A 13,224-nucleotide genomic window follows, 5' to 3' on the forward strand; every position below is an offset into this window, starting at 1 on the left:
AGCTGTAAGGTCTAAGTTGGGATCTGAACTCAGCTCTTTCTGACTCCAGGTCAAATACTGCAGTTGATCCACTATGGCACTGGTTGTACCAGCTACTGCACAGGGTTGGGGTGGGGCTCAAACAAGATGAAGTGTTTTCACCTGTAAAGCCTGACCATGATGTCATGACTATCACTGGTATTTGCCCAGATCCAGTCAAATCTAGTTAATGGCAAATTCAGGGAATAATAAAAATCTAACTGAAAGGATTCAGATGACTCAATGTTTGTTTTGATTAAAATCAAGTAAAGTATTTAACAAGCAAGGAATTTCATCTCTCTAGGCCTCAGTTTCCCCAACTGTCAAAAAAAAGGCTTAACTAAGTCATCTCAGTGCTCTCTTCCAGTTCTGAGTCTGATAAGCCTGGGTGCTTATTTCAAGAACCAGGGCTGGAGCCTGGTTACTGGTTACTGAAAACTCTGGGCTTGGGAATCAGCAAGGGCTCATTCAGTTTCTAGTCCTGCCCCTGATACCTACTATCTGTGTTACCATGGGCAACTCATTTCACTTCTGAACCTCACTTACACCATCTGTAAAATGGTAATAACGCATGCAGTAATCAATCTCCCAGGGTTGTGGTAAGGATCAAAAGACTTCATGTATGTAAAGAGTTTTTTAAACCTTAAAATGCTGTAGGAAGGAAAGAGAGGGAGAAGGAGAGAGACAGGAAGAGGAAGAAGAAGAGAAAGAAGAAGAAGAGGAGGAGGAGAAGGATGAGGAGGAGGAAGAAGAGGAAGAATAAGAGGAGGAGGAGGAGGAGGATGAGGAGGAGGAGGAGGAAGAAGAAGAAGAAGAGGAGGAAGAAGAAGAAGAAGAGGAGGAAGAAGAGGAAGAAGAAGAAGAGGAGGAGGAAGAAGAAGAAGAGGAAGAAGAAGAAGAGGAGGAAGAAGAAGAGGAAGAAGAAGATGAGGAGGAAGAAGAAGAAGAGGAGGAAGAAGAAGATGAAGAAGAAGAAGAAGAGGAGGAAGAAGAAGATGAAGAAGAAGAAGAAGAGGAGGAAGAAGAAGAGGAAGAAGAAGAAGAAGAGGAAGAAAAGAAGAGGAAGAAGAAGAAGAAGAAGAAGAAGAGGAAGAAGAAGGAAGAAGAAGAAGAAGAAGAAGAAGAAGAAGAAGAAGAAGAAGAAGAAGAAGAAGAAGAAGAAGAAGAAGGGAGATTGTAAACTTTAAACCAAGCCACATACTTGGATAAAACAACTAGATTGTTAGTGACTTTGCTGAATTCTTGAGGCTAGGTTCTAGGGACCAGGTCTTAAGTTTCTTAGCTACTGCAGGTTCTGACAGACAGGAATGAGCAGCTATAAAATACTTGTTGAACTGAAGGGAAGGAAGATTAGCCTGAAGGAGGGATGTTTTCCTGGACTTGGTGGTACCCATTTGTCCACAACCTTCCCTGCCTATGCTCCAGCCACTTTCTTCTCCTCTAACTGACCAGGAGTCAGAAGGGGTCCCAGATTGCTCCATCCTAAGAATGACCTCATCTCCATCTGTCCCAGGAAGGATACAATCAAGGGAAAACAAGCAGGAGAGATAACTCCTTCCATAAAGGAGGGGCCTTCTCTGGCCTAGTCAGAGTCCCCTGTTATGCCCCTACTCCCATCAGGAAGGGAAGGTGAGAGGAAGAGCTGTCAGCCTCACAGCCCCCTTTCCCATCCATTTATCCTGGTCACACTTGGAGTTATCCAAGCTAAGGGCTCTCTGATCCAAAAGCCACATCATGGGTACTAAACAAGCAATTTTAATAGCAAAGCACAATGCAGTCAGCTGGGGAATGCCAACTACTTGAAATTTGATGACCCAGATCATAGGCCATCTGATGCTGGCAGATTCCAAATAACAATGAATTTAAAGTAGCTGGCACCAGTGCCTCACTTTACACAAGAGCTGCATTCCTCAAAAGGTCATGAGCAAAGCAAATTTTTGTACAGTGAAGCATTATTTTCCCTCTAATTTCCATTAGGAATTGGAGAGGTACATTCAATGGAGTGGAGGACAAAGGTTCAGCCCCTTCTTCTGTCCATCTAAGTTTCTTCTTCCCTTCCCCATTCAGACACCAGGCATCTAGCATCTAATGACAGTGTAGTGAGCTGTCAGAACTGTGATAGTGAAACTAGTCATTTCTGGGTGACAGGTTGTCATGCTAATCTGCAACACCACAGTAAATGTCCGTTTCACCACTACAATAGGCTCCTACCTTCCAGGGGAGAGATTCTCCAGAGTGCCTTAAGGAGGCACCATGGTGTCACAGACAGGGAGCCGAGGGACGAATCAGAGGAACAGGGTCCTAGCCCCAGCCCAGTTACATACTTGCTGTGTGACCCTGAATGAGATACTTCCCCTTTCTGGACCTCCCCAATTTCTAAAATAGACATGGTTGGTGTTATAGCTGGGAAACATGGCTACTTACACATCCTTAACTGAGGGATGAGAGTCAGTCTGGCATGGTGGACAGAGGGCCAGCCTTGGAGACTAGAACCACGAGGCTCAAGACCTTACTCTAACACATACTAGCTTTGTGCCAACAGTCAAATCACTTAACTCCCCAATACCCTCCAGGAATTTGAAATCTATGACGATGACTAATAAACTAGCTGCTAATATGAATGGTGGAGGGAGTTTTTGCCTTGCTGTAGGTCCAGGCAACCCCCCATGAAGAGAGTGAGAACTGAGAGAAGGGAGAAGAAGGGAGGGGAGGAGAGGAGAGGAGGAGAGGAGAGGAGAGGATGTGAAGTGAGGGGAAGGGAGGGGAGGGGAGGAGGGGAGGAAAGAAAGAAAGACAAAGACAAGACAAAATAGAAGGCCAAGAATAAAACTTTGGGTGATACTTATATTGAAATGGTAGGATGATGACTGAATCACAGAATTTTGAAGCTGGAGGGCACATCAGTGGTCACATATTCTAATCTATAACCAAGAGAAAAACTCCCTTCTACAGCCTGCTTCCAAGCAGTCCCCCATCTAGTTGTCTCTTGAGGACCTCCAATGAAAGGCAAGCCAGCACCTCCTGAGGAAGCCTCTTCCTCTTCTAGACAACTGTAATTATTAGGATTGTTTTCCTTATATCATACCTAAATTTGCTTTTTTTGGAAACTCTATCCATTACTCTTATTTCTGCCCTCAGGGACCAAGATGAACCAACTTAATTTCTCTCTCTCTCTCTCTCTCTCTCTCTCTTTTTTTTGATTAGGCAATGGGGTTAAGTGACTTGCCCAGGGTCACACAGCTCATACGTGTTATGTGTCTGAGGCTGGATTTGAACTCAGGTCCTCCTGAAACCAGGACTGGTTCTCTATCCACTGAGCCACCTAGCTGCCCCCCAATTTCTCTGTCACGTGACAATTCTACAGATACTTCAAGGCAGTCGCCATGTCCTCTCTGAGTCTTCTTCAGGCAAAACAGCTCCTGTTCATTCACCTTATGCAGACATAAAGGACATGAACTCAAGGCCTCTCACCATCCTCACTGCCTTCTCTTGGAAGAGCCAGCAAAGAGCTATCAGGAAGACATTTCCATCCCCAACATGGGTACCGAGGGTCCAGTGTTACAACCAGTTCTCCTGAAGCCCCTTACTCTTCAACACATTACCCCCTCTTGTCAAATGGTGTATTGCCTGCCCATGTCTTAAGAGAATATGTGGCATAAACCTCTGTTGGTCTCTCACAGAAATGGCCCAGTAGGTCAGAGTCCATTGAGGAGCAAAGTGAAGTGGGCTATAGTGGCTTTCTGTTAAGAGTGTAACAGTATCTTTTTTTTGGGGGGGAGGGGGAGTTGTTTTAATAAGGAACACTTTCAGTGAAAGGCCATAGAACAATGCTTTATCTCATCCTGTCCCAGCTTAGGCAGGGTGGGCTCTGTTTCCCTGAGGAAGTAGGGCAATTATATGGACAAACTCAACAGGGAGATCTGGGATGTTCATCCACCCTTTGATTCCTGGCTACCTTCTCTTGGCCTTCCATCACCATACCCCTGAGAAAATGCTGTTTTTCCATCCTGAGGTAAGGGAGCCAAGCATCCGGTCCCCATGCTGCCAAAATGCTATCCTAGCTTGGGCCTGTGGTTATGAGCGAACACTGCAACCTTTATTATTCTCTGTCTGGTCAAAGAAACTAATTCTCAAGGGAAAAGAGCATGGTAATACAGAGAGCATGTAGGACATGAAGTCAGGAGCTATGTATAGACAGTGTGGTGATGCTGGATTATCTAACCACAGTATCCCCATCTGTAAAAGGGGGGTCATGGTAAGAATAACTGCACTTTTGGCCAATCAGGGATATTGTGAAGAGAACATCTTTTAAGCCCTAGAATACCATATAAGTGTGAGTCTAATGTCTTGAAGATTAGCCAAAGCTCGAGGATAGGCACCATTAAGTAAAGGGACTGTGTCATAACAGACAGAATTCTGGACTTGGTGACCAGAAGAGCTGGGTTTGGAAGAGGGGGTGGGCAGGTGGCTGCTGCTGCTGCTTCTTTTTTTTTTTAAGCCGTGATAGTCCAGAAGAGAACTAGTGAATTATTCCAAGATTGGCTCTTATAGAGCGGCCGTAATATTCTATTAAGATATTTGCTTCCATTTTCAATGATAAAATCATGATTACCAAAAAAAAAAAAAAGAGCCCAGTTCAAATTCTGACTCTCACACTTACTAGCTGTGTGACCCTGGGAAATTTACTTAATAATAAACAGTCAGCCAATAAACATTTATTAAGTACCCTCTATGTACTAGGCACTGTGGTACCCTCTGGTTTCTCTATGAGTCTCACTTTCCTCATCTGTAAGATGAGGGGGTTGAATTAAATGGCTTTTAAAAATCATTTCCAGCTCTCATTTTATAATCCTGGGGTTATTTTGGTCTGGAATTGTGATTTTATTTGTTCAATAAAATGAAAATAATAATTTTACAATGATAATAATAATTAATATATAATATATATTATGTTAAAATATAAAATATATTATACAAAATATATAATTAAGGTTTGGGAAGTACTTTATATATATTATTTAATTTAACCCTCACAACAACCCTATAAGGTATGGGTTATCATTCCTCCATTTTGGTGAAGAAACTGAGGCAAAGAGCAGTTAAGTGACATGCCCAAGGTCACAGAGCTAGAAAGTGTCTGAGATAGCATTTGAACTCAGGTCTTCTTGATGTCAAGTCTAGCCCTAGGTAGAAAAATCCACCTTCACCCCATGCAGATCAGAAACCCATCTGAAACTTAAGGTGTTACAGAGTCTGAAGCATTGACAAATGAAGTAGTTTTTCCATAATTGTAGAGCTATTCTGTGTCAGAGGGAGTTCTTGTACAGAAGTCCTCCTGATTCCAAGGCTTTGATCTTCTTCATACACCATTGTTGTTGTTCAGTCATGTTCTATTCTGTTTTTTTTTAGGCAATTGGGGTTAAGTGACTTGCCCAGGGTCACACAGCTAGTAAGTGTCAAGTGTTTGGTCTGAGGCCAGATTTGAACTCAGGTCCTCCTGACTTCAGGGCTGGTGCTCTATCTACTGTGCCACCTAGCTGCCCCCATATTCTATTCTTCATGAGCCCCTTGACCATACTGTCCATGGGGTGTTCTTGGCAACAATCCTGGAGTGGTTTGCCATTTCCTTTTAGAATGGATTATGGCAAACAGAGGTTAAGTGACTTGCCCAAGGTCATACAGCTAGTTAAGTGTCTGAGGCAGGATTTGAACTCAGGTCTTCCTGGTCTTTCTGACTCCATACACTATAGGACTTAGTAAATACTTGAACCAAATTGAAAATTTCAAATATTGAAGTACTCTAAAATGTGAATTATTATTTGCCATTTTGAAGAACAGCCAGACCCCAAGAACAGATGTTATAAGAAAAAAAAAATTAGGCCAGCCTTCTGATTTCATAGATTTAGGGAATTGATGGTATGGAATCTCCTACCACTGATGTAGATTAGCTGCTTGTATGTAAATTATCATTTTTAAAAAACTGGCTATGGGTCCTGATAGGCCATGCAATGATCAGTCACATGGATATAGTATCAAAGTATAGTAGGTATCAAAGGCAGGACTTGAATCCAGAACTTTCTAACTGTAAGGCAATCCCCTCTATCCACTATACCATGCTGCCTTTTCCACACAAACGCTATTCATCTACAGTTTCAGAGTAAGTCCATTCCTTGACGTACAAGAAATCTGGAAACTATGGAAAGGGAACTTTTTTTGTGCTTCAGAGAGAGAGAGGGATGTTTTAGGTCATGGGTATATCAGCATCTATTCTTTGCACCCCAATTAATAACAGCAAGCTGCTTAATTGAATAATCTCTTCATAGCTACCGCCATGGCATCAGGGTTTATCATCAATCACAATGAAAATCACGTCAAGGGCTTGCTTTCTCATCATCCGTACTAAAATTGGAACAACCCAGAGACAAGAAGCATGCCCCCACGAAAGGACGACGTGTGAGTCTGTGAAGCATTCCAGCTTTGGAAGAAAAAAAAGAAAAAGAAAGCTCAGCCTGAAATGGAAAGAAAAAAAAAGACAAGATTTTCTAGGCTCAGAGATTCTTCTTTGGGATTTTTTTGCCATGAATCTTAATGAGAGCAAGCCCAACAAAAGTTGGGTCTGTTGCTGTCCAGTATCAAAGATAAGTCACTCCCTGTGACACTGGGGAATACCTAGGAATCAATGAAATAATGTGCATTTGTGTGGCCCATTACATTCCTCAGGGATATTTGTCATCCTGTTAGAGAACAGTGGGAATGTGGGAGTTTCCTTTTGAATCTTCATTCCTGAGATTTTTTTCACCCACTTCTACTCTGCAATGGGCTGAGCCACGATGCCACCATTGTATTCTGTGCTTTAGCCAGGCTGAGGAAATGTTATTATCCAGCCTTGCCCTCAGAGATGCAGACCTGGATGGAGAGCAGAAGCTTGCGTTTTCAGCCAACTGCCAGGAGCTAAACAGAGGTTAGATGAGAATCCCTTCTCCTAGCTGTTCGGAACAGGGCTTCTAAAGCCAGATAATAGAAAAGAAAATTAAAGCACAACTAGAGTTGTAACTAGGTCCTCTGGAGGCTGTGGCAAGCCTTTCTTCCTTTGTCTTTCTTATCATAATCCTATCCAGGGGTATGCTGATAAATGTTTAACAACCAGCTCTCCAAAGGAAAAAAAGGACCCATGAAACACTTGCAAGTTTAATTGGCATCATAAACATTTTATCCATCACTTTCTTAAATCTAGACTACCAACCACACCGCAGACCAAGCCCTGATTTGTAGCATTTGCTGAAAATTTAACAATCAGCCATTTTCAAGCTAGCTCCCTAACAATCCCTACTTAGAGTCATCTCCAATGAGTACTTCTTACCACAAAAATACTATAAGCAAAACTACTATTATTATTATTATACAGATGAGAATATTGAGCTCAGAGGTTTCAAATGACTTGCCTAGCATTTATAGTGGGATTTGAACCTATGTCTTCCTGCTTCCACGTTTGGTATTCTATCTATCATTTGAGTGAATTGGCTTTTTTTAGGGGGGACATACTTCTTCTCCCTAACAAGCAGCAACACAAGTATTTATTAAACACTATAATATATACAGAATGGCACCTTAGTATAGTAGTCAGAAATTCAGCCCAGGAGTCAGGAGGGCCGATGTTCAAGTTCTTACGTAAAGTAGCTTAGAGACTATAGGAAGGTTTCTTAACCTGTCAATGCCTCAGGTGACTGTGAGTTTCACAAAGATGATTTTCTGCACCTGTGACTCAATTTAGAGTCACAAAGACCTGGTTTCCAGACCTATCTCTGACCTGCTTTGTGAACATGGGCACGCCCTAGATGGCCCTCTAGGAATGTGAGTTCAAAGATACGTTGCTTTATCTGCACTGGTTTCACCAATTAATTCAACGGTCTGAACCCCAAAGCATCTTAAAATTTGAAAAGTTCTTTACATAAATTAACTTGGTCATGCCCCACTCCCAATTACCTTGAGAGGCAGTACTTTTATTATCCCCATTTAATAGATAAGGAAACAAGTACAGAAAGGAAAAAGTGACAAGGTCTGGGCCACTTTTCCATGGGTTCCTTTTTATTTTTTATTTTTTTGACTTTTGTGAATTTCCCTGGGATAAGAGAAAATTATTCAAGGCCAACACCTGCAAAAAAACAGGCAGTTGGATGACACTGTCAAAGCTAAATGATGGTGGTATGGGAAGAAAGAGAATGGCTCCAATCAGGAATGGAGACAAAATGAAAAGTGGAGATCCAAATTCTGATATTAACTCAGCCCCCAAATTGGTACTCCCTCCACAGATATTCAAGTGAGATCTGAAAGAAGCATTTATTCCTTATAATCTTATAATATCACTCTAGGTCTTTTATACAAACATAGGCCTGTTGTTGTTGCTGTTGTTTTTTCTTGGTCCTTTACAGAGCTACAATGGAAATGTTCAACATTCCATGTGTTTTGCCTCTGGGAGTTGCTATTCCTCAGCTATGTTTAATTCATGAGATTTTCCATGTAGCCAGCAGAGATATTTGGAAGTGAGTATTGAGATTATAAAGAGGAACTCAAGGAAGGGCTCCTGAGAACTGCTATTTCTCTCCCCAAAGGGACAAAAGGATAATGCACAGAAAGCAGTAAGCCAGCCGGTCCCCAACATTGAGGATGCAGAGACTACAAACTCCATCGATTGTACACAACCCAGAATGAATGAATGGTTGCCATTCGGCTTGGCTTCCCGGATCAAAGGATAGGTGAATGTGGGGGTGTGCTTGATCATTCCAATATATAAATAATCCAAAATTAAGTTAATTAAATTCAAAAAGTATTTATTAAGTAGCTCCTACACGCAAAGTATTGGAGATAAAGACAAGAATGGAACAGTCCCTGCCCTCAAGGAACGTACTTTTTTTTTAATGGTTTCAGGCTATGCCTAAGTAGCCTGGAATAGCCATTTTAAGTTGACTGGTCATCACTTCAGTTTGATGGCTTAAAAAATTCAAAATGGATGGTTACCACTACTACTGACAATAATAACAATATTGGCTTATAGGGATTAGACCTATAACTAGACCTCTAATAATAGGGAACTCCTAGATGAGAAAAATCCCTCTTTCAGTGAAGGCCTGCACCTTCTTTTGCCTGGTACATAGTAAGCACTTAATAAACGCTTGTGGTCTGACTTTTACTTCCTGAAAATTGACCATTCTTTGTTATGTTTCATGAGACTTCTTATCCAGCCATCAGAGACTGATTTAGAGATGGGCATGAGGATAACAGAGAGGAAAGGAGTTGCTGGGGAAACTAAGAAGTTAAGTGACTAGCCCAAAGTCATACAGTCAATATGTGGGTCAGAAATAGGAAGTGAATCCAGGTCTTTCTGTCAAGCTTTCTGTTTACTATGCCTTCACTGCCAATATAACAACAATAAGAATGAAGATGAGGAGGAGGAAGAGAAAGAAGAAGAAAGAAGAAGAGGAAGAGGAGGAGGAAAAGGAAGAAGAAGAAGAGGAAGAAGAAGAAGGGCGAGGAGGAGAAGGAGAAGAAGAAGAAGAAGAAGAAGGAAGAGGAAGAGGAGGGGGAGGGAGAGGAGAAGACAGAGGAGGAGAAGGACAAGGACAAGGAGAAGAAGGACAAGGAGAAGAAGGAGAAGAAGAAGAAGAAGAAGAAGAAGAAGAAGAAGAAGAAGAAGAAGAAGAAGAAGAAGAAGAAGAAGAGAAGAAGAAGAAGAAGAAGAAGAAGAAGAAGAAGAAGAAGAAGAAGGAGGAGGAGGAGGAGGAGGAGGAGGAGGAGGAAGAGGAGGAGGAGGACAAGGAGGATGAGGAGGAGGGAGGAGAAGGACAAAGAAAAGAAGAAGAAGAAGAAGAAGAAGAAGAAGAAGAAGAAGAAGAAGAAGAAGAAGAAGAAGAAGAAGAAGAAGAAACATCAGCAACAGTAAATACATGTATGGTACATTATGTTTTGCAAAATGGTTTACATAAGTAATATCATTTGATCCTCAGAACAACACTCTGGGGTAGGTCTTACTATCATCTCCATTACACATTGAGGAAATAAAGATTCAAAACTGTTAAGTGACTTGCCCAGGGTTACATTGCTAGGAAGAGTCTAGAGCAGAATTTGAACTCAAATCTTTCGGACTCCAAGTCCAGTTTTCTATCTACTATGTGACTGACTGGAGTTTTGTTTTAGCCTCTACCTTTCCCCCACCAAGTAGCAACATAGTCTGCTGGGTTTTTCACCCTCTTTTATGATGGCTACAGAAGTCTCCTCTAGCCCTAAGGTCTTCTGATTCTGTGATTTGACATAGAGCTACTGAATATGGTAATGAAGCTACTTGCAGGCAGGAACTCTATTTTGTTTTGCCTCTGCATCTCCACTGCTTAGCCCAGTGCATGAGCCATAGGAGGCTCTAATAAATGCTTGGCAGATTGGGTTGGAGCTGTCGGTCTGATAGGCAAAAGAGAAGCAGGAAGCCTCCATAAATTGAAAACACTGGACTTGGAAAATCAGCTTCAAAATGACCTAAAATTGGTGGGTGCTGTTTTCTTTGAGAAGATAGGGAAGGATTTGAAAGTAAAGGAAAATATGAAAACCACTACATTAACACAACAACTGGTTAACAGGGAAACCCACAGCCTTACCTTAATTCACACTCAGTGCCACAAGGTTCTGTGACTGGCTCTGGCTGAGGAATCTGATCACACCTTTGATCTGAAACTGTGAGCTGGTCAGATTCTCTGGTACAGACAGGTTTTCTCTTCCGTTCCCCTGAAAAAAGAAAGAAAAAGAAAAAAACTAAACTATCATTCCAGGAAAGTTATCCATTATATTTCCTACTAAGGAGAAAGGACAAAAAGATAATCTGACTTCAAAATCTGGCCCTGGAAGGGGGTGGGAGGAACAAACCAATTTACGTAATGTAGGAAAGATGATTATCTACAGACTCAACTGTATATGCAAACTTGTCAGGGCCAGTGAAACAGGAGGTATTCTCAATTTTTCAACAGGTATGGCTACAGATTCAAATGATCAAGAGATCATGGAAAAAGGAGATGTGAGCCCAGTGTGTGGACAAAAAATTTCGTAGATTGTAGAAAGGTTGCTGTTTCAGAAAACAAAGCAAAACCCAACCTCCAAGAAGATACCTTGGCAGAGTCTACTGCATGCCTGCCAGGGCCCATAGCTGTTCCAGTAGAAGTGCTGAAGGCTGTCTTCAATTGGAATATTGAACGTGTAACGCACATCGGGATTATACAAATTGCCCACTGAGAGGACCTGGAGTGTGGACAAACAAACAAACAAAGAAACAAAAAGATCCTTTCTGTAGACCACCTTTGCCAGGAAGAGAAAAGGCAGCTGACTCGTGCTCTAAAGTTTTACCTGAAGCAAAATCTCTTGCTCAATCCGATCTGTTGAATTGATCCTTTCAACTGCATTGTCTGAGCCACTATACTCAATGACAGCATTCCCGATTTTGATTTCTTTTTTGGACATTGTTACGACAAAGTCACCATTGAGTAAGAATTCTCCTTGGCTGCTGGATAATGCTAGAGAGAAGGAAATTGGATTCAATGACTTGATGGGACAGGGCAGGTGGGGAGGGGAAGGGGAGAAATCACTGGAAATGGGGAAGCGTCAAGCAGACATGTTGAAAGAGGTCCCCTGATTCTTGTAATTGCTCCAAAATGGATCTCCAGGAGATGGACTTCTTTGTTTGGGTATTCCTCTTCAATGGGGGGCCTACATGTAAGATCATGGAGTCCTGAACAGAGTCATATATGCTCAAATGTATCCAACTAACATATAATTAGCACATTTCAAGTTATTAAGGAACAAAAATGAAAAGGGGCATAATCCCTGTCTTACTGGGCCTTGCCATCTGCCTCTCTGCAGCATCCTTGGGATTCCAGGGTCTTTCCATCTGCCTTACAGCTGACCTTTCTTTTATATCATGTCTCTTCTAATCAGTGGGGGTTCTAAGAGAGCAGGAGCTGCCTCAGTTTCCTTATTTATAATCCCAGCAGTTTTCATGGTGCATGGCACCTTTCTTTGTAGTGCCTAGCACAGTACCTGGCACACAGTAAGTGCTTAATAAATGCTTACTAACAGACTATTGGCTGAAAAGGAGCAGGGCGAAACAGTACTTAGTAAATGATTCATTAGTAAGTACTTAGTAAATGATTCATTCATCTGTTCTTGGTATAGGACATGTACACCACTCACAAACTTAACAGAACTTATAATATGTCAGATTTCAGGAGTGTGCAAGAGGTGACTGGGTCAAAGCTGCATAAGTCAGAAGGGGAAAGCTTCATTTCTTGCTGGAAATTATCAAGGAAGGCTTCACAGAGAAGGTAGAATCTGCATTGCACCTTGGGCAAGACAAAAGTTTGCAACAGGAAGAGATTTAAGGGTAATCTTTTTAAGGTACAGGGAATACCATAAAGCAAACTGGAGAATGGGCTGTAATCCATTATGCTACAGTGTTCTGTAAGCGAACGGGAGCTCCTTGAAGGCAGGGAATCTGTTGTCGTTATGCATTTATTCAACAAGAATATTGACGAAGAACCTACTATGTACAAGTCACTCAGCACTTATTAAGTGCCTACTGTGTGCCAGGCTTTGGGCTAAGTGCTGGGGATACAAAGAAAGGTAAAAGATAATCCCTGCCCTCAAGGAGATTACAGTCTAATGAAATGGCATGCAAACAACTATGTGCAAACAAGCTATAAACAGGATAAATTTAAGATAATTAACAGTTTTTTACCTTTCTTTGTAGTGCCTAGCACAGTACCTGGTACACAGTAAGTGCTTAATAAATGCTTACTAACAGACTATTGGCTGAAAAGGAGCAGGGTGAAACAGATTTGGAAAGGTAGGCTCCTAGAACTATAGATTTAGAGTTGAAAGGGACCTTAGAGGTCAAGTCCAGCGCTTAGCACAATGCCTGGCGCACAGTAGGTACTTAATGATTGATTAATCCAGTTCAATTTCCTCATTTTACAGATGAGAAAAATTGAGGCTCAGAGAGGAAGAGTGTATGTGTTTCCAGGGTCACTCCACTAGTACAGTGTCTGAGGCAAAGTTTGAACTCCAGGCCTTCCTGACTTCAAATATAGCCTCACTCTATCCACTACAGGTAAACTGAGGCCAGACCGCAGAGTTTTAACTATCAGATAACGGAATTTGTGTGCTATTCAGCAG

At 41.8% G+C, this 13,224-nt stretch overlaps 1 protein-coding gene across 1 annotated transcript in view; it reads right to left on the reverse strand.

Moving 5' to 3' along the window:
- Positions 1-13,224, reverse strand: part of ADAMTS9 (ADAM metallopeptidase with thrombospondin type 1 motif 9) — a 191,988-nt gene that overhangs the window by 101,874 nt on the left and 76,890 nt on the right. The window contains 3 exon segments of the mRNA XM_020978321.2: positions 10,662-10,788; positions 11,166-11,295; positions 11,401-11,567. Of these exon segments, the coding sequence (XP_020833980.1) occupies positions 10,662-10,788; positions 11,166-11,295; positions 11,401-11,567 (424 nt within the window).

The sequence above is a fragment of the Phascolarctos cinereus genome, unplaced genomic scaffold (assembly GCF_003287225.1).
Source record: "Phascolarctos cinereus isolate Bilbo 61053 unplaced genomic scaffold, phaCin_HiC Scaffold_4;HRSCAF=312, whole genome shotgun sequence".
Classification (NCBI taxonomy): Eukaryota; Metazoa; Chordata; class Mammalia; order Diprotodontia; family Phascolarctidae; genus Phascolarctos; species Phascolarctos cinereus.